The sequence below is a fragment of the Juglans microcarpa x Juglans regia genome, chromosome 2S, assembly GCF_004785595.1.
Source record: "Juglans microcarpa x Juglans regia isolate MS1-56 chromosome 2S, Jm3101_v1.0, whole genome shotgun sequence".
NCBI classification, from domain to species: Eukaryota; Viridiplantae; Streptophyta; class Magnoliopsida; order Fagales; family Juglandaceae; genus Juglans; species Juglans microcarpa x Juglans regia.
In genome coordinates this window covers 34,282,965-34,305,750 of record NC_054597.1, presented here as the reverse complement: position 1 = coordinate 34,305,750, position 22,786 = coordinate 34,282,965, and the positions used below count along the sequence as shown (strand labels likewise).

At 36.1% G+C, this 22,786-nt stretch overlaps 2 protein-coding genes and 1 pseudogene across 5 annotated transcripts; all 3 read right to left on the bottom strand.

Moving 5' to 3' along the window:
• Window positions 1-272: 272 nt before the first annotated feature.
• Window positions 273-1,684, bottom strand: LOC121251748. Its single transcript, XM_041151088.1, has 2 exons — window positions 1,081-1,684; window positions 273-764 (listed from the first exon to the last, which is right to left on the bottom strand). Exons 1-2 carry the CDS (start codon window positions 1,472-1,474, stop codon window positions 730-732), a joined length of 429 nt encoding a protein of 142 aa, XP_041007022.1. The 5' UTR covers window positions 1,475-1,684; the 3' UTR covers window positions 273-729.
• Window positions 1,685-4,085: 2,401 nt separating this feature from the next.
• LOC121251747 lies at window positions 4,086-4,706 on the bottom strand (annotated as a pseudogene).
• Window positions 4,707-11,980: 7,274 nt separating this feature from the next.
• Window positions 11,981-14,080, bottom strand: LOC121251745. Of its 4 annotated transcripts, none has more exons than XM_041151084.1 (2): window positions 13,667-14,080; window positions 11,981-13,589 (listed from the first exon to the last, which is right to left on the bottom strand). In XM_041151084.1, exon 2 carries the CDS (start codon window positions 13,017-13,019, stop codon window positions 12,270-12,272), a length of 750 nt encoding a protein of 249 aa, XP_041007018.1. In that variant the 5' UTR covers window positions 13,020-13,589; window positions 13,667-14,080; the 3' UTR covers window positions 11,981-12,269. The 4 variants fall into 4 exon arrangements, with proteins under 4 accessions (XP_041007018.1, XP_041007017.1, XP_041007019.1 ...); XM_041151083.1 differs by having other exon boundaries at window positions 13,683-14,080; XM_041151085.1 differs by having other exon boundaries at window positions 11,981-13,584; window positions 13,683-14,080.
• Window positions 14,081-22,786: the final 8,706 nt, after the last annotated feature.

The window sequence follows — 22,786 nt, the reverse complement described above, 5'->3', positions numbered from 1 at the left end:
AGGTGATTGTAATTTGGAATGGTGTTGAAGAGAATTTCAAAAGGAAATTTATTTTGAAGAATGCGACTCGATGTACGGTTAATAAGATATGCCGCTGTGAGTACACATTCTCCTCAAAATTTTAGAGGCAAGTACGCTTGGAAGCGAAGACTACGAGCAATATTTAGAAGGTGCCTGTGTTTTCGCTCCACTACGCCATTTTGTTGCGAAGTTTCAACGCAGGTACGTTCATGAATAATGCCATGATTGTGAAGATAGGATTGAAATTTTTGCGAAAGAAATTCTTGTCCATTATCAGTGTGAATTTTTTTTACTGTGGTATTGAACTGAGTTTGAACAAGGGCAAAAAAATGTATGAAATTTGTATATGCCTTTTATTTATAACGCATAAGATAGATCCAAGTGGTGCAGGAAAAATCATCGACTATAGTGAGAAAATAATGAGAACCACAAATGGAAGAAGTATGGTAGCCACCCCAAATGTCACAAAAAATTCTATTGAAAGCAAAAGAACTTTTATTATCACTAGAGGAAAAAGGCAAACGTGTGTGCTTAGAACGAGCACAAACATCACAATTTGAAATAACATGAGAATTATTAAATAATTGAGGAATAAGAAGACGTGAAGGATGACCTAGGCATCGATGCCATAAGTCTTTATTAGCAGTGGATTGTACGGAGAGAGCTAGAACATTGTTGGACCGGTACACATAAAGCCCATTGCAAAAATCACCCACTCCAATCAGCCTCGTCGACTGTGAGTCCTGAAACAAAAAATTTTTAGAGGAAAAAGAAACAATGCAATTTGTGTTAGTTGTAAGCTGAGGAACAGATAAGAGATTAAAATGGAAGTCAGGGATATAATAGACATTTGAGAGGGTAAGATTTGGGGACAAGTTGCAGGAGCCGATACCATAATGGAGAGGGTATGGCCATTCGGCAACTTCACTGAGAGAGAAGGGGAAGGGGATTTGAAATTAGAAAACAGACGGCGATCGTGGCACATGTGCGCACTAGCGCCGCTGTCCACGACCCAGTCGTGTTGGCCGTCAAAGGAGGAGGGAGAAGAAATAGCATTACCGACAAAATTGGAGGAAGGGGGTGTCGGGGTGAGCAAGTCCAGCAATTTTTGGTAGAGCTCCGGCGTCAATCCCAATACTGGCGAAGGGTCTGAGGAGAAAGAGGCTTGATTTGCAACTGGAGCCAAGCCAGACGGTGGTTTGCCGAGTAGAGATGGGCGTGGCTTGGAGCGTGGGTCGCGGCCTAATGGGTAACCAATAACTCTCCAACATCGGTCACGGGTGTGACCCGTTTTGCCACATTCAGTGCAACGGAGATGACTTCGGGTGGTGCCGAAGTTGGTTGTTGCAAAGGCCATGGATTCCGTCGGCAGTGAGCGGATGTGCAGGAGGCGTTGCTGCTCTTCCTGAAATAAGATAGAAAAAACTTTTGTAATGTGGGGAAGGGGTTCCATAGCTAGGATTTGGGTTCTGAGTTGGGCCAAAGAATCATTTAGGCCAAGAAGAAAATGGAAGACGTGTTCATCGTCCACTTGTTTTTGCAAATCCTTGAGGTCAGTGTTGTTTTGAAGATGGCTTAATTCATCCCATATTTGTTTGATATGGTTGTAATACTCATGGATAGAGGTGGTGTTTTGTTGCAGAGAGTAAAGCTCACGTTTAAGGTGATAGAGACAGGCATTATTGCCATGGCTGAAACGAGATTGAAGGTCAATCCAAACTTCTCGTGGATTGGTGTGGTATTCAAGGGAGTTGGCTAGAGATGGACTAATGGAGTTTAAAATCCAGGTAAGAACCATGTCCTTGGTCCTTGGTTTGGTTCCATTGTTTGTATTCTGGAGAGTTCGTATCAGGAGTGGGGAGAGAGCCATCGACAAAACTAAGTTTGTTCTTGGCGTTGAGTGCTCGAGTCATGGCTTTTTGTCATTTTGGAAAATTATCTCCTGTAAGAAGACCAGAGACAAGGATTAGACTAGGGGAATCAGAGGGGTGGAGGGTATATGGAGAGGGAACAATGGAGGTTGAAGAGGAAGACATGGAGGTGGAAGATGACGAGGAAGTCATGGAGGTTGCGAGAAGGGGAAAGGATCGTATTTAGTCTGATACCATGTCAGGAATGTAAGGAACAGAATAATTTTATTTCAATGGCCTACTTAATACAATGATATGTTCTTGTTTAAATAGATACAAGAGGTTAGACTAAGTATGAAAATAAACAAATATAAGGAAAGAATTAATATTTATAAATCAATGACTATTCTTAGAATAATGGTGATGATTCCGTAGTTGATTTTGTACAATTTAAAATCTTGAAAATGAGCAGATTAGATTGTGTCAATAAAATGAGAATCCCTCCCTCCCTCACAACTCCTATAGCCATCGGCCCCTACCGTAGCTTCCTGGTCTGGGTCAAAAGGGCTAGAGGGGCAGCAAATGACCCATACAAATACTGAACCACTTTCTCTTTTTTCTCAATAAAGAAAAAGACAAAAAACCTTTATGCACTTTCGTTCCCTCCAGAATTTTTAGTGCGCTATGAATTAATAGCGAAAGGATAAAAAGGTCATAAATCATATTTAGTCATAAAGTATATAAACATAGCATATTTATTTTTATAAAAATAAATAAATATGAGATTTAGATGAAAAAAATTAATTATTTAATAATAGATCTCACTTTTTTCACTTTTTAATAAATATGAATTATTTAATCATAGCATATTTAGTCATAAAGTATATAATCATAGCATATTTATTTTTTTAAAAATAAATAAATATAAGATTCATGTGAAAAAAAGCACTTATAGAGATACTTGATGGCCTCAATCAAACATAAGTGGGAAAGCTCTCTTTAAACAAAGAGTTGCTTGCTATTAATCTTAGCAATGAGAATTTGTAAATATAAATCTTAAGGCTCTCCTACTACAATGGAAAGTGAGCTGAAATCCAAGACCTGCATGATGTCCATTGCCCTGTGCAAACCCCTCCCCCCCACCACCCTATATGATGTTGCATTCATACTTTGTTTTTATAAAGTGAAGTTGAGAAGAAAAATGAAAGGGAAACAAAATCCAAGCACATCTTAGACTTTAGGATGATTAGAGAGACTTGTATCCAACAAAGTTCCAGATGATTTGAAATACCAAGCTAATAATTTCCAGATGGAATGGAATGTGTTTTCCTTTCATGTTTCCTACGCAACTGTGTTGTTGAGAAACCAGAACTCACCTGCACAAAAATGGGTTTCCTAAATGCTTTCATAAATTAGGTATGTATCAGTAGAGACAACGAATGAAGGACACAAGAAACTATCTTTATACAGCCACCAGCTTAAACTTAAGAGTGGCTCTACAGTCACATGGGGATCTCGAGTTCCCCGACAGTGTTTTTTATTTTTAAATATTTTTTAAATATTTTTAATTTTTTTAAAAAAAATTCATAACATTATTAAAACATACTTTCTTAATTACTAAGTAAAAAAAAATGGGGATGGATCCCCATGCGTGGCTTTAGCATCTGTGTAAACTTAAAATGGAAACATTTGGTAAGCAAAGAGAGATCTCCACAACCAAATCTAATGCATGGAGTGCCTCTTTCCCAATCTGTTATACACGTAACCATTTAGAACATATTTCATCCATATGCATATGTATGTAGAGGCACTGACATATATACGAATGTATATATATATAATACATATATGCTTTCTCTCCCTCAATATGAATCGGTGTTACATCATTAATTACAGATTATAGTTTTTACTAATAGAAAATATTTTAACCACAAAGTAATTACATAAAAATAAACTTACAAACTAAATCTAACGGTTTTTATAAAGTTATATCATTTTGTGTGTTTATTTTATATAATCTCTTTATGTATATAATAATTATTTTACTAATATGTATCATATCTTATCACCTCCACAATTACTCGTACCATCGCTATCTTATCTCCACTCCGGATTAATATCCTTCCCCCTAAACTCCGACCAAGAGAGCAAATGGAATACCCTAACAGTAACAGTCCTTTTATCATATTCTTCATTTAGCAATCCACACGACACCTACCTTGACCTTAACATGGAAGCACCACCACCACTGCCACTGCCGCCTCACCCACCCTTCCCGATGACACCACCACCAATACCCACATGATGAAATCCACCAGAGCCGTACACGTGCCCATGATGATGCCCCATTACCCCACCATACATCCCTCCATAAACTCCCCAACCCCATTAAAGCCACCACTATCACTTGTCCAGAGCTCACCACCCCACCGATCCCTCCACCGCTCGCGGCAACCCCATCACCACCATCCTTCTCACCTTGCCTCCCCACCAAGCTCTTCTCCCCCTCCATCTCCTTATACTTCTGCAGATAAATCTCGAGCGGCTCCACATACTCCTCAAACCCCATTGTAGTCATCGCCCATAGCAAATCATCCTCATTCTCTGGCACTTGACCGAGGCCTCACCAGTTATAAAGCTTATGAACTCTGAGACACATTCCTGCATTGTTTCCTTAGCATCCTTTGAGATTTTGGCGTTTGCGGGCAAGGCCTTCTTCATGATTCTGCTCACGTTAGCGATGGGGAGGAACATATCTTGCTCTTGAGACGAGAAGTCGCTGTTAGCATTGTTGCCGTTGTTGTGCCCCCCTGACTCATTGTCCGAATCAGCCATCGACCTTCCGCTTTTGCGTCTGGTTGATTTTCACAAACTAGACCCTATTCAAAAACTTTGAGCTTGAAGCTTTTCTGGGAGTGATCCAATTCTACCAAATGAATCGAATTCACCAACTTCAATAAACCCAATTCTGATAGAATTGCTCGAAATAGGCCCAGTTCAACGACTTCAAGCTAGAAATGTTGGAGGAGAAAAACTGATATTCTATTCTAGAGGGAGAGAGGAGAGACTATTTCTTAAATTTTTCTAAGTGAATTACTTCTCAAGTGGCTTGCTTTGTGCCAATGCATACATGGGTATTTATAGGCTTGTAGATTTATCTAGCATTTACTCTAATACATGAACTTCCCTAGTACACAAATACCCAAGTACATGAATATCTCAAATACATGAATCTCTAAATACATGAATATCCAAATATATGAATTACTTCTTTCAAGATGAACCTAGACTTTAGTTCATGAATATACTAAAAAACAATTTTATTTAAGTTTATTATTCAACACCCGCCTTTAAACTTAATTCTTGGTAACTCCGAGTAGCATCCGCAACTTGTTGAAAGTATCATACTTGAGAGGCTTAGTAAAAATATCTGCAACTTGATCATGAGTCTTCACAAATTTGACTTGTACTTCATTCTTGACAATGCATTCTCGAAGAAAATGAAATCTTGTATCAATATGCTTGCTTCTATCATGAAAGACCGGATTTTTCGCCAATGCAAGTGCCGACTTGTTATCAACATAAATCTATGTGGCTTCCTCTTGTGGCATGAGTAGTTCCTTCAATAACCTTCTCAGCCAAATTGCATGACAAACACAAGATGTTGCAGCAACATATTCAGCTTCACATGTGGAGAGCGTTACAATTAGTTGTTTCTTAGAACTCCAAGTAAATGCCGCATTTCCCAAATAAAACACAAAACCAGTAGTGCTCTTCCGATCATCCAAATCTCCGGCCCAATCACTATCACTATACCCCACAAGCTTAAATTCATTAGAAAATGAATAAAGAAGTCCATAATCAATAGTACCTTTTAGATAACGTAGAATCCTTTTAGCCGCTTTGAAATGCATTGTGCTTGGTGACTCCATATATCGGCTAACAAGTCCAACTCTATAAAGTATATCGGATCTTGTGCAAGTCAAGTATCTCAAACTTCCAACAAGACTCTTGAATATTGTGGGGTCTACCTTCTCTCCTTCTTCATGCTTGGACAATTTATCTCCACATTCAACTAGGGTGTTCACAGATTGACTATCTTCCATCTTGAATCTTTTGAGAATTTCCTTTGCAAAACCTTCTTGAGAGATAAAAATTCCATCCTCCATTTGTTTGATCTCAATGCCAAGATAATAAGACATAAGACCAATATCGGTCATTTTAAATTCCCTCGTCATAGCTTTCTTAAATTTTCCAAAGATGCTTGAATTGCTTCCAGTAAAAATTAAATCATCAACATATATGCAAACAAGCAAAATGTCTCCATTTTCATGCACCTTAGCATAGAGTGCATATTCATGCGGGCACTTGGCGAATCCATTCTCCTGAAAATATTTATCAATTCAACTATTCCATGCCCTTGGCGCTTGTTTTAAGCCATACAAGGCTTTCTTTAACTTTAGCACTTTATCTTCTTGCCTTTTGACCACATAACCCATAGGTTGCTCTACATAAACTTCTTCCTCAAGGATTCCATTCAGGAAAGCTGATTTGACATCCATTTGATAAATCCTCCACTTCTTTTGAGCTGCAAGAGAAATAATCATCCGAATCGTCTCTAATCGTGCAACAGGGGCAAAGACTTCTCCATAATCAATACCGGGACGTTGGCTATATCCCTTGGCCACCAATCTCGCCTTGAATCTTTCTACTTCTCCCTTTGCATTCTTCTTTACTTTGAAAACCCACTTCACACCAATGGGCTTTTGTCCCTCTAGTAAAGTCGCCAATTCCCAAGTATCATTCTTCTTGATTGATTTGATTTCCTCATCCATGGCAATTCTCCACATTTTCTCTCGTACCGCTTCTTCAAAACCTATTGGTTCACAATCGGCAAAGTGACAAAAAAGAGTTAGATCATCACTTAAATTCTCCGTTACCTCATAAAGATCTTGAAGACTTCTCATTCGGGATTGCCTTTCACTAGAACTTCCTTCATAAGAAGATGATGACGGAGTACTAGGAATTGTTGGTGATTGAGGAGGTGTCGTGAGTTCTTGTACATCATTTCCTTGATCTTCATCTTCAGGGAAGGGAAAGAAATCATATCTTTCATTTTCTTGATCACTCCAATCCCACAAACCTTCTTCATCAAATTTCACATCTCTACTAATGACCATCTTCTTAGTGCTTGGATTATAAAACTTATAGCCTTTGGATCTTTGATCATAACCGATGAAGATGTGCTTCTTGCTTTTATCATTAAGCTTGGATCTTTCTTCATCGGGCACATGCACATAGCCAATACTTCCAAAAACTTTCAAATGGGAAACACTTGGCTTTCTTCCACTCCATGCTTCTTGAGGAGTTGAGTTCTCTACACTTCTTGTAGGACAACGGTTTGATAAGTAAACAGCACAATCAACCGCTTTCGCCCAAAATCTTTAGGCATCATCTTCGTCTTCAACATGCTTCGAGCCATATTGAGAATCGTTTTGTTCTTTCTTTCAACCACCCCATTTTGTTGAGGTGATCTCGGAACTGTCAAAGCCCAACGAATCCCATGTGCTTCACAAAACTCATTAAATTCATTAGATGTAAACTCACCCCCTCTATCTGATCTCAAAGCCTTAATCTCATAACCACTTTGTTTTTCAACAAGTACTTTGAATTTTTTGAAAACACCAAACACTTCAGATTTTTCTTTCAAAAAATATATCCATGTTTTTCTACTGAAGTCATCAATAAAGAGGAGGAAGTATTGATTTTTACCAAATGAAGAAGGCTTGATCGGTCCACAAACATCCGTATGAACAAGTTGGAGCGGCTCACTTGCTCTTGTAAATGATTATTTTGGAAAGCTCTTTCGGAATTGTTTGCCAACAAGACACACTTCGCAAAGTTGATCAGATTGATCAATAGGTGGCAAGCCTTTCACCATCTCCTTTTGAGCCAACAACTTCAATCCACCAAAACTCACATGCCCAAGCCTCAAATGCCAAAGCCAAGACGTATCTTTCACACAAGCTTTGAGGCACTTAGCCACATCAGTTTGAATATCAAGCAAAAACATCCTGTTGCTTGTCATGGACACTTTAGCAATTAAATTCTTCTTGTCATCTCTTAGAAAAAGACTACGATTTTTCATTTCAATCTCATAGTCCTTTTCCAAGAGTTGCCCCAAACTCAAAATGTTACTTTTCATACTTGGAACATAATAAACATTTGACATAAATTGATGGCTCCCATTTTTTAACCGAATTAGAATCGTACATTTCCCTTTGATGGGAACTTTTGACATATCTTCAAAAGTGACATTCCCGCTCACTGATTCGTCAAGCTCTACAAACTTGCTTTTGTCTCCGCACATATGATTGCTTGCAGCATTATTAAGATACCACAAATTCGATTTGTTAGTTTCTTCTCCTTTGTAAGCTAGTAGCAAAGTGGGCTCCGCATCTTCATTTTCAACGTGATTCGCCTTTTCTTCAGCATTGCTAGGAGAACTCCAGCATTCTGAAGCATAGTGGCCATACTTTTGACAATTGTAGCATTTGATTTTAGACTTATCATATTGTCTCCCATTCTGCCTTGAGTAATTTTCTCTTCCACAACCTCTTGAGGATTGACCTCTTTCTTCATGGTTGGCGTTTTGATTGCTTTGTCCACCTCTTCCTCGTCCTCATCCTCTTCTTCCTCTTCCTGGTCCATGTCCGCATCCTCTTCCTCGTTGACTTCTATCATGCTCTCCTTCCTTCTCTTTTACAGAGAGCTTTGTGGCGAGAACCTGCTCAATAGGTTCTTCATTCTTCTTCTTGAGTCTCTCTTCATGAGCTTGAAGAGATCCCATGAGTTGATCAACCGTCATCGACTCCAAGTCTTTTGACTCTTCGATAGCCACCATAATATAATCGAACTTTGAATGCAACGAGCAAAGAATCTTCTCAACCACCCGGACATCCTCCAGCTTTTCTCCATATCTCCTCATTTGATTCACAATGGCCAACAATTTTAAAAAATAATCTACAATCATCTCAGATTCTTGCATACGAACGACTTCGAACTCACCTCGTAGCATTTGAAGCCGCACCTTCTTCACTTTATCAACTCCTTGATAGGAGTTTTGTAAGATCTCCCATTCATGCTTGGAAGTTGTGGCATTGGCCACTTTCTCGAACATTGCTTCATCCAAACATTGATAGATGAGCGTGAGAGCTTGTTGGTCCTTCTTCCGCAACTTTTGCAGAGCCTCCTTTTGATTAGGACTCAACGAAGCTTCATCTCTAGGCTCCTCATAGCCTTTCTCTACGATCTCCCATGCATCTTGAGATCCAAGCAAAGCCCTCATTCGAATGCACCAATTCTCATAATTCTCTTTTGTCAAATGCGAAAATTGAAACGGAAACGTTGAGTTGGCCATCTTCAGGATCTAGAAAAGACTGGAGCTCTAATACCAGTTTGTTGGAGGAGAAAAACTGATATTCTATTCTAGAGGGAGAGAGGAGAGACTATTTTTTAAATTTTTCTAAGTGAATTACTTATCAAGTGGCTTGCTTTGTGCCAATGTATACATGGGTATTTATAGGCTTGTAGATTCACCTAGCATTTACTCTAATACATGAACTTCCCTAGTACACAAATACCCAAGTACATGAATATCTCAAATACATGAATCTCTAAATACATGAATCTCCAAATATATGAATTACTTCTTTCAAGATGAATCTAGACTTTAGTTCATGAATATACTAAAAAACAATTTTATTTAAGTTTATTATTCAACAAGAAAAGCATATAGGTCTAACCTGTATAGAATTTTAAGCTGTGAAATTATACGGGTATGATCAAGATTTTCAAAAAACTCCTGCTATAAGTTTTTCGGAAATAAAGATTCACAAAATTGGCCGAATACAAAACTTTTCAGACACGCAATCTTCTACGTCTAATTTCCAAATCTTTTTAGGTATGACCGGACATTGCATACTAAATTCCAAAACTTTTCCGCCGAAAGAACCAAGTAAATAGTTTTCTGAGGTACAAATGACAAAGCAAAGAAAAAAATGCCCAGTCATAAAAAAGAAAAAGAGGAAGAGAGAGAACCACAAACTCGAAAGAAATTGGAAAAAAAAAAAAAGGAACGGAGAACTTGTTAATTCACAGAATAGAAAATACAATCTGAGGAGGGAGGGATTTGGAGGAGATTGGGTGGAAAGGCGAAGGGCAGAATTCGGAATAGTGCCGAGCAAGGAGGAGCTCCGGGAATGGGGTGGAGTTGCAGAGATGGAGATGTTGAGGTGTTGGGGTCCGTTGGATCGTTGAGGTAATCATGGCATCGCGCACGTCACGTGGGTATATTATCTAGACCGTTTATTTGTCAATAAGAATTGGGTACGAGGGTGGTTCGGAAGCGTTTGATTGTTATAAACTTATATGGGGTCTAGTGCGATCAGCGGCTGTGAATGTGACACGTCGGTCGTACAGTAAGTAGATACTGTCTTTTTTATTAGATGCAAATTTAGTACATAAATTATCGAAATTTTGAAAAATAAAGAGGATTTACACGATCATGCTTAATTATAAGTTTACTAGGTACCTGTGCCCTTGTACCTTGTACGTAGCATTCGGTTGGAGAAAAAATAAAACTATATAAAAATAAAATCTCTTTTGCAAAAGCATACAATAATAACAAATTAATAATTTATTAATTAAATAAAAGTTATTTAAAAGTAGATTCTGAATAACACTTAATTAAAAGCGCTGTTATTTACATAAGTGGGCCAATATACAAAATCACCTAATTAAAAAAGTCAGGATCATTTTTGTCAATACATTAAAAGAGTTCAAATATTTAGAAGATACTACACAGTAAATGATTTAATTTAATGGCAATCTTTGTAATTATAGTAAGCTATTTTTATACTTTTTTGTAACACTGAAGACTTAAAACGGCACAATTGTAATAATGTTATACGGGTATATGCGGAATAGAAAGTGTCAGAAAAATACTATTTATTACTGTTCATATGCGGATTGGCACTTTTAATATATAAGAGATGTGGAGAATTAAATTTGTGAGGGTAGAAATAAGCTAATTCCTATTAAAGTTATGACTATATATAATATGCACAAAAGAAATGTTCGGTCTACACATAAATCTTACATAAAGAAATTTGCATAGTGACATGGTTTAATACAATCCATCAATTTGTAAAACTCTTTTTATGGTAAAATAGATTTGTGTGTAAACCTAATACTACTTCTCTATGCACTAAGCATTATAATTATAACAATGAGCTTATTATTTTAGGGTATTTATCTTCTTCGTAATTAAATAATGACATTTGCAAAAAAAATAAAATAAAAAGGTGTTCGAGTTCAAAATACTTTCTTCTGCAGTATATGTACTACTGTTTTTTTTAGTTAAATCAACGAGGCTTGCTTAGGAAAAAAAAAATACATAAATTGCATTATTCTTATAAAGTATTTTGGATTTGTATTAGTACATCTATATTGAAATTATTGAATGAATTCACTTTCTAAATTAACGTACTTAATTATATATGATTTTAAATACTTAGTTTGGATTTTATATGTGTTTTATATATATTTTTTTATAACATTGGCATATATACCTTAGACCTTAGTCAGTCTTCGACTCTTCTCATAATCTTCAAGATAAGAAGAAAAATACTGGCATGTTGCAGAAATTAAGCAGATCAGAGTACTGGCCCTGGCCATGATCGAGCTACTTAGGTGCTGATTAACGCTTCGTGGGAATTAAATTAAGCTAGCAAAAGTTGTATTTTATTAGCTACGTACGTACTCTAGTTTCCATCATTAAAAATTGACATCATATTATTAAACTCGTTGGTAATTGATTATATATGCATCTAGTGAATTAATTAATTAGATTAATGGTCTAAAAACAAGCTGCTGCTAGCTAGCTGGTTCTCGGCCCTCATGTCTCATGAGCTGTCTTCTATGGAACCCACAGAACATGACTAGTGCTTCTGAAACATTATTAATGGAGGATCCGTTGAATGCCAAATGAACAAAAAGATCAAGGACCAGAGACATATTAAAAGGAGTTCATGCAAGTGGAAGATCAGAAAACAAAGGGCCGTATATATATATATAGTCCAAGTACTACCTACTACTGCTGCTGCTGCTGCTGCCTTGGTCATAATTAAACGGGTATCCAAAGTTTGGGATCAGCAGAAGCTAATTCACAGTGCACAACAAGAAAGCAAATTAACGGAAGGTACACCTAGTGAAGTATGACATCCTACAATCATGATTCAACGAAATCCATGGAGGATCAAAAAAAAAAAAACTTAATTTGTGTAATATATAATAGTAAAGTCATTCATTTATATATAAACTGATCCAAAACGCAACTCAAGCTTCAATCTCAAACCTTGAACACATGATGGAGCCCATGGATATGTCAATCTCAATCAAGTTGTCCTCCTCGTTCATCTCAGATAAGAGCTCCATCAAACAACGTGGCTGGAAAATGGATTCTTGAGAGAAATCTGGCACATTCTCATGTTGCTTATTATCCTTTGTCTTGATCACTTCGTTATGACCAACATACTGCCCACTTGGAAGGGCAATTTCAATGAGACTTTCCTCGTCAGAAATCGAACCATCTGAGCAATCTGGGCTTTGATCCAGCTTTTGATCTCGAAACGGCCATTCAACTTCTGATTCCTCACTAGTCGACAAGTAGTACTTATACTGCCATTCGCTCTCTGATAGCGAATTATAATTAGGTGATGTGACCAAGTGGTCATGAATCTCACTCTTACCTTCTTCGGATTTGTCCTTCTGTGTTTTAGTTTCACTTTCGGGGGGCTGAGATTCTGACACATCTTCCATCTGTGATGAACTTTCTTGTTCAGACCCTATATCCTGATCTTCTCGGTTCTCAGCTACCACTGGTTTGTGCTTTGAGAATGTGAAGTAAATAGCAGACAAGATAAATACTGTAGATGAAAGCTGGAACAAGGATGAGAACCCTAGGCCCGAGAAACTAGCAGAAATCAGGAATATTAACGGGGCAAGAACGGCAAACCAAGGTAGTGGGTTTCTAAAGCAACATAAAGCAGAAGCCATTTGATCTTTAACTGTGTTTACCAGATTCATGAATTAGAAAAAGCCTAGCGGCCTACTAATCAGTTATCCCGAGAAAAGTAATTATGCAAGAAAAAGGAACTAACTTTCGCTTTTATCGAACAGGAAGAACAGCAGATGAGATCAACGGGAGATAAGAATGGTCGACGGAATTAAAAGATGCATGATACTTTTACTGAGACATAGGAATTAAGCTATGATATAGATCACGGGCGTGCAAAAGAAGAGACATTGAAGTGTTTCTTTTAAGGTTTGAAAAAGGAAAGTTGCTAAAGCTGATACCATAAAATTAGATGATGTATCTACTATTAGATCGGAAAAGCGAATACATGAGCAGGTAAGGATAACGTTCTTTTGTTGAAACAAAATGGCTATGGCAGTTAAAAGCTCCACTGCTTTTCTTGCTCAACTACTAGAAACGACAAATAGCTAAAAGGGAAAGGTTTCGTTCATGGGATTCAAACAGAACCTGCAGATGATATTAATAGGCAGATGAAAAGGGAATGAACAAGAAAAAAAAACCATGACAGAACGAATCCAAGTGCACTGTTCATAGAGATTTGAACAACAGATGTACCTGCACTGGCATGCACAAAAGAAGATAGCTAAGCAAACATTGTCCTTCAATTCTTGTTTGTTTCTTTTAAAATTTGACATACACTGAAACCAAGTTACCGAGTTGTTTCTCCTATCACAGACTCACAGCTCCCCAGGCCCCATTGCTCCTAAAAAACTGGGTTTTTGTTTCCTAAATCCAATCGGGTGAGGTGATTTCCTCTGCGACTGATTCTCTTGAAAACCCCCAAAACCCCAGGTTTCCCACTACCGGTTCACAGTCTAAGGGCTTGGGAATGAGAGAAACCATGTGCACATACCTGCGCTCACCACATGTCACTTCCCCTCGGCCAATTTCTAGGCCACAAATTAAAATCATGATGAGACAAAGAAAATGAAAACATCCGGAAGAGAAGGATGAAAAAACTGTATGTATTACTTTTCTAGCACTCTGGACCTCCAAGACTAAATACCCCTACTACAGAACCATACCAGTCTGCCAGAAGCTTCATCATCCAATTAAGACTCGCTCTTTGCTTCTTTTACCGCAAATAACATCCATTTATAGAAGCATTCTTTTATTCAAAGGTCTCGTCAAATTGGACAAAAAAAGACTCATTTTGTGCTGATCAAACGAACTTTCTTTAATTCAAACAATTATTTATATATATATATATATGTATGTATGTATGTGCCATATTACCATATATGATCAATGGTAGCTCAGACGTACTCAGAAGACAGCTTTAATTAGAAATTCAGAAACGACTGATCTGCAATGACCTCAAGTACTGAAAAAGGCAATCACCAATTAACATTGTATTCACGTTCTTATATATATATATATATATATATATAAATGACTGGGAGTCTCTATCAGTACCGTATTCTCAGTCATTTGAAGCAAGAAATGGCAAGTACTTTATCCCACCTTTTGTTTTTTTATATGAGGTTTTTCATTACTATCATCAGGTTCAGAAAGAGCTGATCAGCCGAAGAAACGAAAGAAGAATATTTAGACAGAACCAATTTAACCGCGGATAAAAGCCAAGCAAATGTTCAAATTACTATATTTTTAAAATTACTCTATCTCATGATATAATTGCAATTATAACCCAACTATATTATATGATCAATTTTATGTTTTGCATGGTGTTATATATATATATATATATATATATATATATATATATATATATATTCATCTGATATAAATAAGTTTATATATCTTGCTAGCTAATTAATTTCATGTAAATCGACAAGCGTACTACAGAATTAAGCTTCGTGTATATATAGTGATCAAGTATATATAATTTTCAGGATTTGGTAATTAAGCCAAAAAAGGAAACAAAATTGTTTACAGAAATTACATAATCATAAGATCACGTTGACACTGAGGCTATAATAATAACCCTTCCCGTCTCCGATAAGGAGCTCTTAAAAGTTTTGGCGATGAGCATTAATGCTTTTTGCTTTCAGGGTTGCGCCACTAATGATGGCTTCAAGCATGCTTTAACATAGTGGCCATCAGTGTGTCCCTAATACCTACCAAAAGTGCTTGTCCCACCCATCTACCATTGCTAGCTAGCTGGTGGAAATTAGCAACGCCTGAATTAGCCGGCTCAAATCGGTGCGTGCATGCATGGCTGGGTTTCTCATTTTCCATGACGGTCTCTTAAAGCAGGTGGCATATGGCCATTGGCCATTGGCCAACTCTTCCAGTACCACGGCTTCTTCAAATGATGTGAGTGATCATGCATAGATTCTACATATGTTAGCTCAAGAACTACTACTGGTTAATCTTGGGATAATTCATCCCTAATGTAGCAAGATTATACACACACGCACACCTTGATCAATTACAACCACTCCTCTCTCTCTCTCTCTCTCTCTCTCATGTTTGTATCGGGACTTACACATACTAAGGCGGTTTGGATGTTGAGGTAATATATATATTAATCTAATTAATATGTAAATAGTAATAATTTATTAATTCTATTTAAATATATTTGAATATAAATAAATTGAAATATATATGTGTTTGGATGTAAAATTGACTGTTGAGTTGGATTTAACTTCTTATGAAAAGTTCAAAAAATAAGAAGTCCTGTCAATAATTGGTTTGAAAAAAATTGAGATGATCTTAACAATATCCAAACATAGCCTAAGATTAAACATAGATCGATGTAGAAAGCTAGAGTAGAATGAAAGAATAAAAAGCGATAAGCACACAAATTAAGTCCTTGTGCATGCAGCCAATATATATAAAAGGGCTGTTATAGATACAAAGAGATCCCACACACTGATATTGCACACGGTAAGTGTGCCACGTTTACCCTTTTTTTTTTTCTTGTTTCTTTTTTCCCCCCTCCCTGTGCGTCTCCCCCTTCCCATGCGTCTCTGCCTGCCTCCACCTTCTTCCGCCTTCTCCGTAGCCACCATAGTGGTCGGGGAGCACCTCAAGGCTGGCAGAAGCTGCCGTCATCTCCCCTCCCCTCATGCCAGCGCCTCTCCCATGTGTCTCCTCTCCCCTCCTCCTCCTTTGCCTCCCTGTGGCCGCTATGATGGTCAGGGACCACCTTAAGACCGGCAGAAGCCACCAACGATCCAAGCGGCACCGTCCGGCGAGGGATGAGAGCTCCCGTGCATGGCAGCTCACAAAGGCGAAGGTAGAGAGAGAAAGGGGGAGGAGGGGAGGGGAGACGTATGGGAGGAGGAAAAAAAAAAGAAAGGAAAAAAAAAAGAACAAAGAAAAAAAGATGAGACGTGACACATTCCCACATTAGTGTGAGATCTGTTTGTGGGATCACTTTGTGTCTATAGTATTTACCTATATATAATAGTAATCCGAAATACAGACGACTAGCTACGTACTTGAATTGTAGAGATGAAAAAATAAACTTCATCTAATTATTAATAAAATACTATCAAATAAAAAAAAAAATGTATCCACCTCCTCTAGCTAGATGAGATTTTTCATTAATAAGATCAGTGATATGTATGCATGGACGTTGGAATTTGGATTAATATCAATTTAAATCCTACAGAGTACAGATGATCCCAGTAGTTTAGCCAAAGTAATATTCGATTCCCATGGATTAATTTGTTACCAAGCTACAATTTAATTTGTAATAGTTGCGATTTGGATCATAACAGTTATGATCACATGAATAAGAAAGCAAAATAGCTTATAAATTATTGGCCTGTTTATATATGCTTGATTATAAATTAGAGAACTGATCATGACCAATTAATAATTACTAGCTAGCTAGCTAGCTGTTTTTAGTCTCGACTAGTAACATGTACGTACAACTTACAATGAGGAAATGAAAAATTACAAAACCACACTACACACATGATATTATATCTTGCATGCCATGATGATCTAGAGCGGCCTCAAACGTACAGTCAACCCTATAAATCTTGTTGGGTCATGATCTTGGGGTTTTAATAATCAGTACTCGGTTATACAATATGATCACACAACATGTTAAATTAAGAATTGTTTTTTTTTTTTTTTCCCTTTCTAATTTTTTAATTATAACGTCGGTGCAAGATACGTCTAAAATTGAATGCACGGATCCGTATTGTTTTCTAATATTAATGTGCAAAACTCCTATATCAAGAAAAGTAAGTAAACATATATATATTTATAATATTGCTTGAAGATCGAGGAAAAGAAGCTCCCGATCAAGGAAACGAGTAAATATCTAAATTATGAAAGGAACAAAAATGTAACGAAGATGAAGCCACTTGTCGGCCAATTGCAGGTGCTAGTTGCAGTATAAAGCGCGCGCGCATGCAGTTCCAGGAGGAGGCCATAACTGGGATCAATATCTTCTTTTGCGATCTACTAGTCTTTTACTAAAAGACAAATTAACGATCGATCGAGCTTAATATATATTAATTATTCTTGAATTAGATCTCATATTGGCATGGATCAGAGAACCTTTTAATTCCTTGAAAGAAGAACCCATGCATGCAGATCATCAATATACATAGAAACCCAACCAGTGTTGGGGAGTGAGTTGTAAGTTAAAGCTGGAATGTTTGAATATGTCATGTATACATCGATTCAAGAGAAGATTGGGAGGGGACCATATCTAGGTTTTGATGAATGTTTCATTCTAATACTAGTACGTACTGAGATCATCAGTACGTGCGTACGTAGATGAATAATTAATATATTATTGCTTTGAATGATCATGTAGAGCTACCAAATTAATCAAGTTAGATGGTCGCGGTCGGTCCAATTAAACCGGCTTCAAATAAAATTAATTAAATGACTATCTTTTCTAATTAACTAATATAGCCACTGATCATGTATGCAGAATACGTATATACTGCGTATCTGTTTTGTGCAAATACGCGGTGCATGCGTGTGTTCAATATAATTTGTTTATGTCAATTAATAAGGGAAAATGATTTTTTTTTTAAAAAAAAAAAAAGGAAAAAGCTGGCAATAAATTAAAGAAAGGAGCATTTGACGAACAATGATGATCGTACTCATGTATATATAAGCAAGCATGCATGCAATTTTTCCTTGAGCGGCCTCCAATTTCAGATATTACGCAGCGTAATGAACCTGATCATCAATTACATTATATTATATATAGCGGAATACATATAATATATATATTGCCAGATGCATGGAGCTCCGATATATCCTCAATGAAGTTTCAACTACTTTTTCCAATGTAAAAGTGATGCATGGGAAGTTGATGGATTATAATCTTCATGAATTTCAAGTACATCATCATCATCAGTACTTATACGTACTTTGAGTGCAATCAGGGATTGAGTACTGAGTAGTACTGGAGATGGCAGATCAGTTTTTAGGGATAAGAGAGTACATATACCATGCATGCAGGGTTCTACTCTAACACACATTAATATGCAGAGATTGATGATCAAGAGATATACGATATTGGAGATGGATTATTAAATTAGCTGTACGTACGTGTTTAAAGTTAGGATATTTGTAGACCGCAGAGGTAGCTACCTCTCTCTCTCTCTCTCTCTCTCTCTCTCTCATTCATCAAATGCATGCTTATAAATTATATATATAATTGCTAGCTTCAGATTTCATTGCCAATTAAATCTGGTGCTAAAGGTCTAAATAGTACTTCTTGATAAATTAGAAATTAAGAATGCCTGCCTTTGCATTTGCATGGGGTATACACACACACACACGGAAAGGAGCAACGTGCAAACCTAGTTGGGTGAAGTGATTGTTTTAGAAAAATAATATCTTTTTTTAGAAATAATTGATCAATCAATAATTTAATGCATATGAAAAAGAAAAAGGTAAATTCTAGCAAATATTATTGGGTAATAAGAGCTAAGTGGAGTATAATACTTACATGTTTGCATAGATTAGAAAACAAAAACATTAGTTCAAAATACACCATAGTTTAATACAAGTTTATCATATTGATAGTTTTAGTAGACTTGTTTAGGACAAGTTTAATACAAGTCTAACAATTTAGAGGACATTGAAGTTTTTGTGCTGAATGGATCAGGGTTTGCAACAAGTTGAATCATCCGTTCTTTTTGTAGAATTTGTGTTGCAACATTCTTTATATATGGTAAATGCTCATGTATAATAAAAATTTAATAGCTTTGCAAGATTAATAAAAAGGTAAAGAAGCTACATGTAGAAAAATTTAACAGATTTTGTTGTTTTTGTAATGAAAAACAAACAACCAAATCAGATCAATTAAATCAAAAAATAAAAAAGAGAATAAAACAATGACATATTGCAAACCAAAAAAATAAAACCCATAAATTTTTTTAACCGAAGACATACAAATTGCAAATTATCATGAACTTCAAACCCAAAACACTAAAAAAAAATGGAAGAATGGGAGAGCAATACAGAAACACACTGTTAGCACACAAAAAATAAGAAGAGAAACATAGAGATTAAAGTAAATCGAACTGTACATATATTTTTTACAAACCATATATAAATAAATAAACATAAATAAATTTCTTAATCCCATAATTTCATCACTTTTATACAATTTTTTTTAAAGGACTATACAAAATTGTCGATTACAAGAACCCTTCAATTTTTGGTATAATATGATCTCAACCTAAACATTTCAAACTTAAAAATAAAAACAAGTCACAACCACCTGTTTTTTTCAATAAATTGTAGAGAAGTAACAATCACATAAAAATATGCACACAAAAAAACCACAATACAATGCCCTTACAAAAAACAAACTGCCAAATCAGATCAATTAAACTGTAAAAATATGCACAAAAAAGAAACCACAGTCTGAAATCCCAGCAAAAAAAAACCACCAAATCAGATCAATTAAATCAAAAAATAATAAAGAGAACAAAACAATGACATGCTAACCAAAAATATGCACAAAATCCAAACCACAATCCAAAGTCCTTACAAAAAACAAACCACTAAATCATATCGATTAAACTGTAAAAACATGTACAAAAATCAAACCACAATCCAAAGTCCCTGCAAAAAAACCACCAAATCAAATCAATTAAATCAAAAAATGAAAAAGAGAATAAATCAATGACATGCAAACCAAAAAAATAAAACCAATAAATTTTTTTATGATGACAAGTCATGAGAAGTATTATAATGCGTTTATTAAATGATTAAGATTTCATACCCCACGAAATGGAAAACCTTTCTTAATTCCCATGCATCTAAATATATATATATATATATATATAGGTATATACATGCTTAAAATAAAATAAATAGCTTTTGATCTATTGATCACACCAACATTAATCAGCTAAATTATACATCTATCTATATACAAACTGCAAACCATCATGAACTTTAAAACCAAAACTCTAAAAAAAAAAACCCTGAAAGATCACGAGAAACACAAAGATTAAAGAAAACTAAACTGAACAGATTTTGTTAGAAGCAAACCAATCAACAAAGCAAATAAAAACATCCAAGAAACCAGCCCATAGCTCAAAGTGCCTGCAAAAAACACACCACCAAATAGGATAAATTAAAGACAAAATAAAAGGATAATAACACAATGATGTGGAAATCAATAAAAAAAAAAAAAAAAAAAAAGATGAGAATGAAAGAACAAACCTGATTTCAGAAGAAGAGCATCGGCCCCAAAGTCTATGCACAAAAAAAAACTACCAAATCAGATCAATTCAAGAAAAAAATAAAAAGACAATAACATACTCACATACAAACAAAAAAAGGGAAAAATAAAAAGACAATAACACAATGATATGAAAATCAAAAAAATGAAATCCATATATTTTTGTTCAGAAAATAAATATGCAAAAATAAAAAAACTAGAAAACAAACATGTAAAAATGAAACTCATGGAAATAAACATGCAAAAAAAAATAAAAAACAAACATTCAGAAAAAAAAAAAAAAAAAAAAAAAAGAGAATGAACGAACAAACCTGATTTGAGAAAGAAAGAAAAGCTTTTGGTCTCTCTCAAAAGCCCTCTGAACGCCCGACAAACTCTCTCCTCTACTCTCACTCTCTCTCCCATCTGCTCTCTCACAAAAGCCTGCCAAAACAGAGACGCATGAACCCAATCACTGACACGATAACTCGACGGAGACACAAAATCACTGACACAAGTAAAATCATTTATTTCCCATAAGTAAAACTGACGCAACCAACTAATACACTTACACAAATTGAAGAAAAAAAATTTAGAAGACATCTATATCCTTAAAATACACAGAAACACACCGCACTTACTTACTCTTCATTTGTTTTTGAAATGAAATGGGTTAAAATAAAAATTAAAAATTAAATAAAATATTATTAAAATATATATTTTTAATATTATTTTTATTTTAAAATTTAAAAAATTAAATTTTTTATTTTAATTTATATAAAAATTTAAAAAATAATAATTAAATGAAATAAAAGAAATTGAAATTTTTTGTGAAAGTAAGCCATGCCTTAAATAAGAGAGAGATCTACTGGCAGGATAAAAAAAACCAATAAAAACACTATTTATTATTATTCATGAAACTAAAGCACCCTAACACTCAACGGAAAGAAAAAACCCTCACTAACAAACACAATTACCTAGACGCATGGACTGGTGGACTGACAGATGAATAAAAGACTCAGACGTTTGCACTGACACAATCGGCAAAATCTAAAAGACAAATAAAAAAAAAAGTGAAAAAAAATCTAAAACACCCTTACACACAACGGATAAAGAAGCAAAAAGATGAAAAAATAAACCTGACCGACTGACACACCCCAACACGTAAAAAGATGAAGAAGACCTCATATAAACGGACACGAAATTATAAAGTAGAAGGATAAAAAAGTAAACACAATACACATGAAACTTACACGGATGGACAAAATTTCACTGTTCATTATTAAAGTAGCGGATCCATAGCCGCTTATAATAATAATATATATATATCTTCCTAATACTTAAAAGTATGTATAAGATCTACAATAGTGAATAGTATTTTATCCAGTTTCTCGTTGTTCTTTTTCTGTTCTTTCTCGTTGCATTTGAAAATTCCGTTGCCTTCTTCGTTCAGTTAGCATGATTTGAACAATCAAAATATCTCAAATGATAAAATATCTAATCTACACACTTCAAATTCAGATTTACATAACGATTCTCAAACTCAACTACACAATTTACAGAACATTTCTCAAACTCAACTCGAGGAAGAAAAAAAAATTTCCGTCAGATTTCTTCTCACCGTTGGTACGCAATTCTCTTCTGATTTCACCTCTAACTTCTGCATCTTGTTTCTTTTTTTTTTTCCTGTGTTTCTCGCATGTTTTTTTTCTTTCTACACCTCAAATGGGTTTCTGGGTTTCTGTGAATCTCAGATTCACAGTGTGCGACGGAGAGGCAAACGGAACCTCGTGGTGGGTGGCTCTGCTAGAGGTTGTCGTCGGTGTCAACTAGTGGAGGTGCGGTGGCTTGGGTGGCTGCCTACGGCCGCAAAATCAGTGAACAAATGGGTGAAACCCATTTCGGTTCGGTTTCCGTGGGGGAGAGAGAGGGCTGCGCGTGGGGGACTTCGACGGTGGCTGGGATGGTCGCCGCCTTGAGGGAGACTCCTCGGTGGTGGTCGTGAGGTTCGGTGGCCACGTACGGCGGCGTAACATGACACAAATGGGTGAAACCCATTTTGGTTCGGTGTCCGTGGGGGAGATCGAGGGCTGCGCGTGGGGGACTTCGACGGTGGCTGGGTTGGTCGCCGCC

Coding starts and splice junctions, on each gene's coding strand:
- LOC121251745 (XM_041151084.1), bottom strand. CDS start 13,019: ATGAATCTGGTAAACACAGTTAAAGATCAAATGGCTTCTGCTTTATGT.
- LOC121251748 (XM_041151088.1), bottom strand. CDS start 1,474: ATGGAACCCCTTCCCCACATTACAAAAGTTTTTTCTATCTTATTTCAG. Junction 765..1,080: donor CCCTTCCTCCAATTTTGTCG/GTAATGCTATTT, acceptor TTTTTGTTTCAG/GACTCACAGTCGACGAGGCT.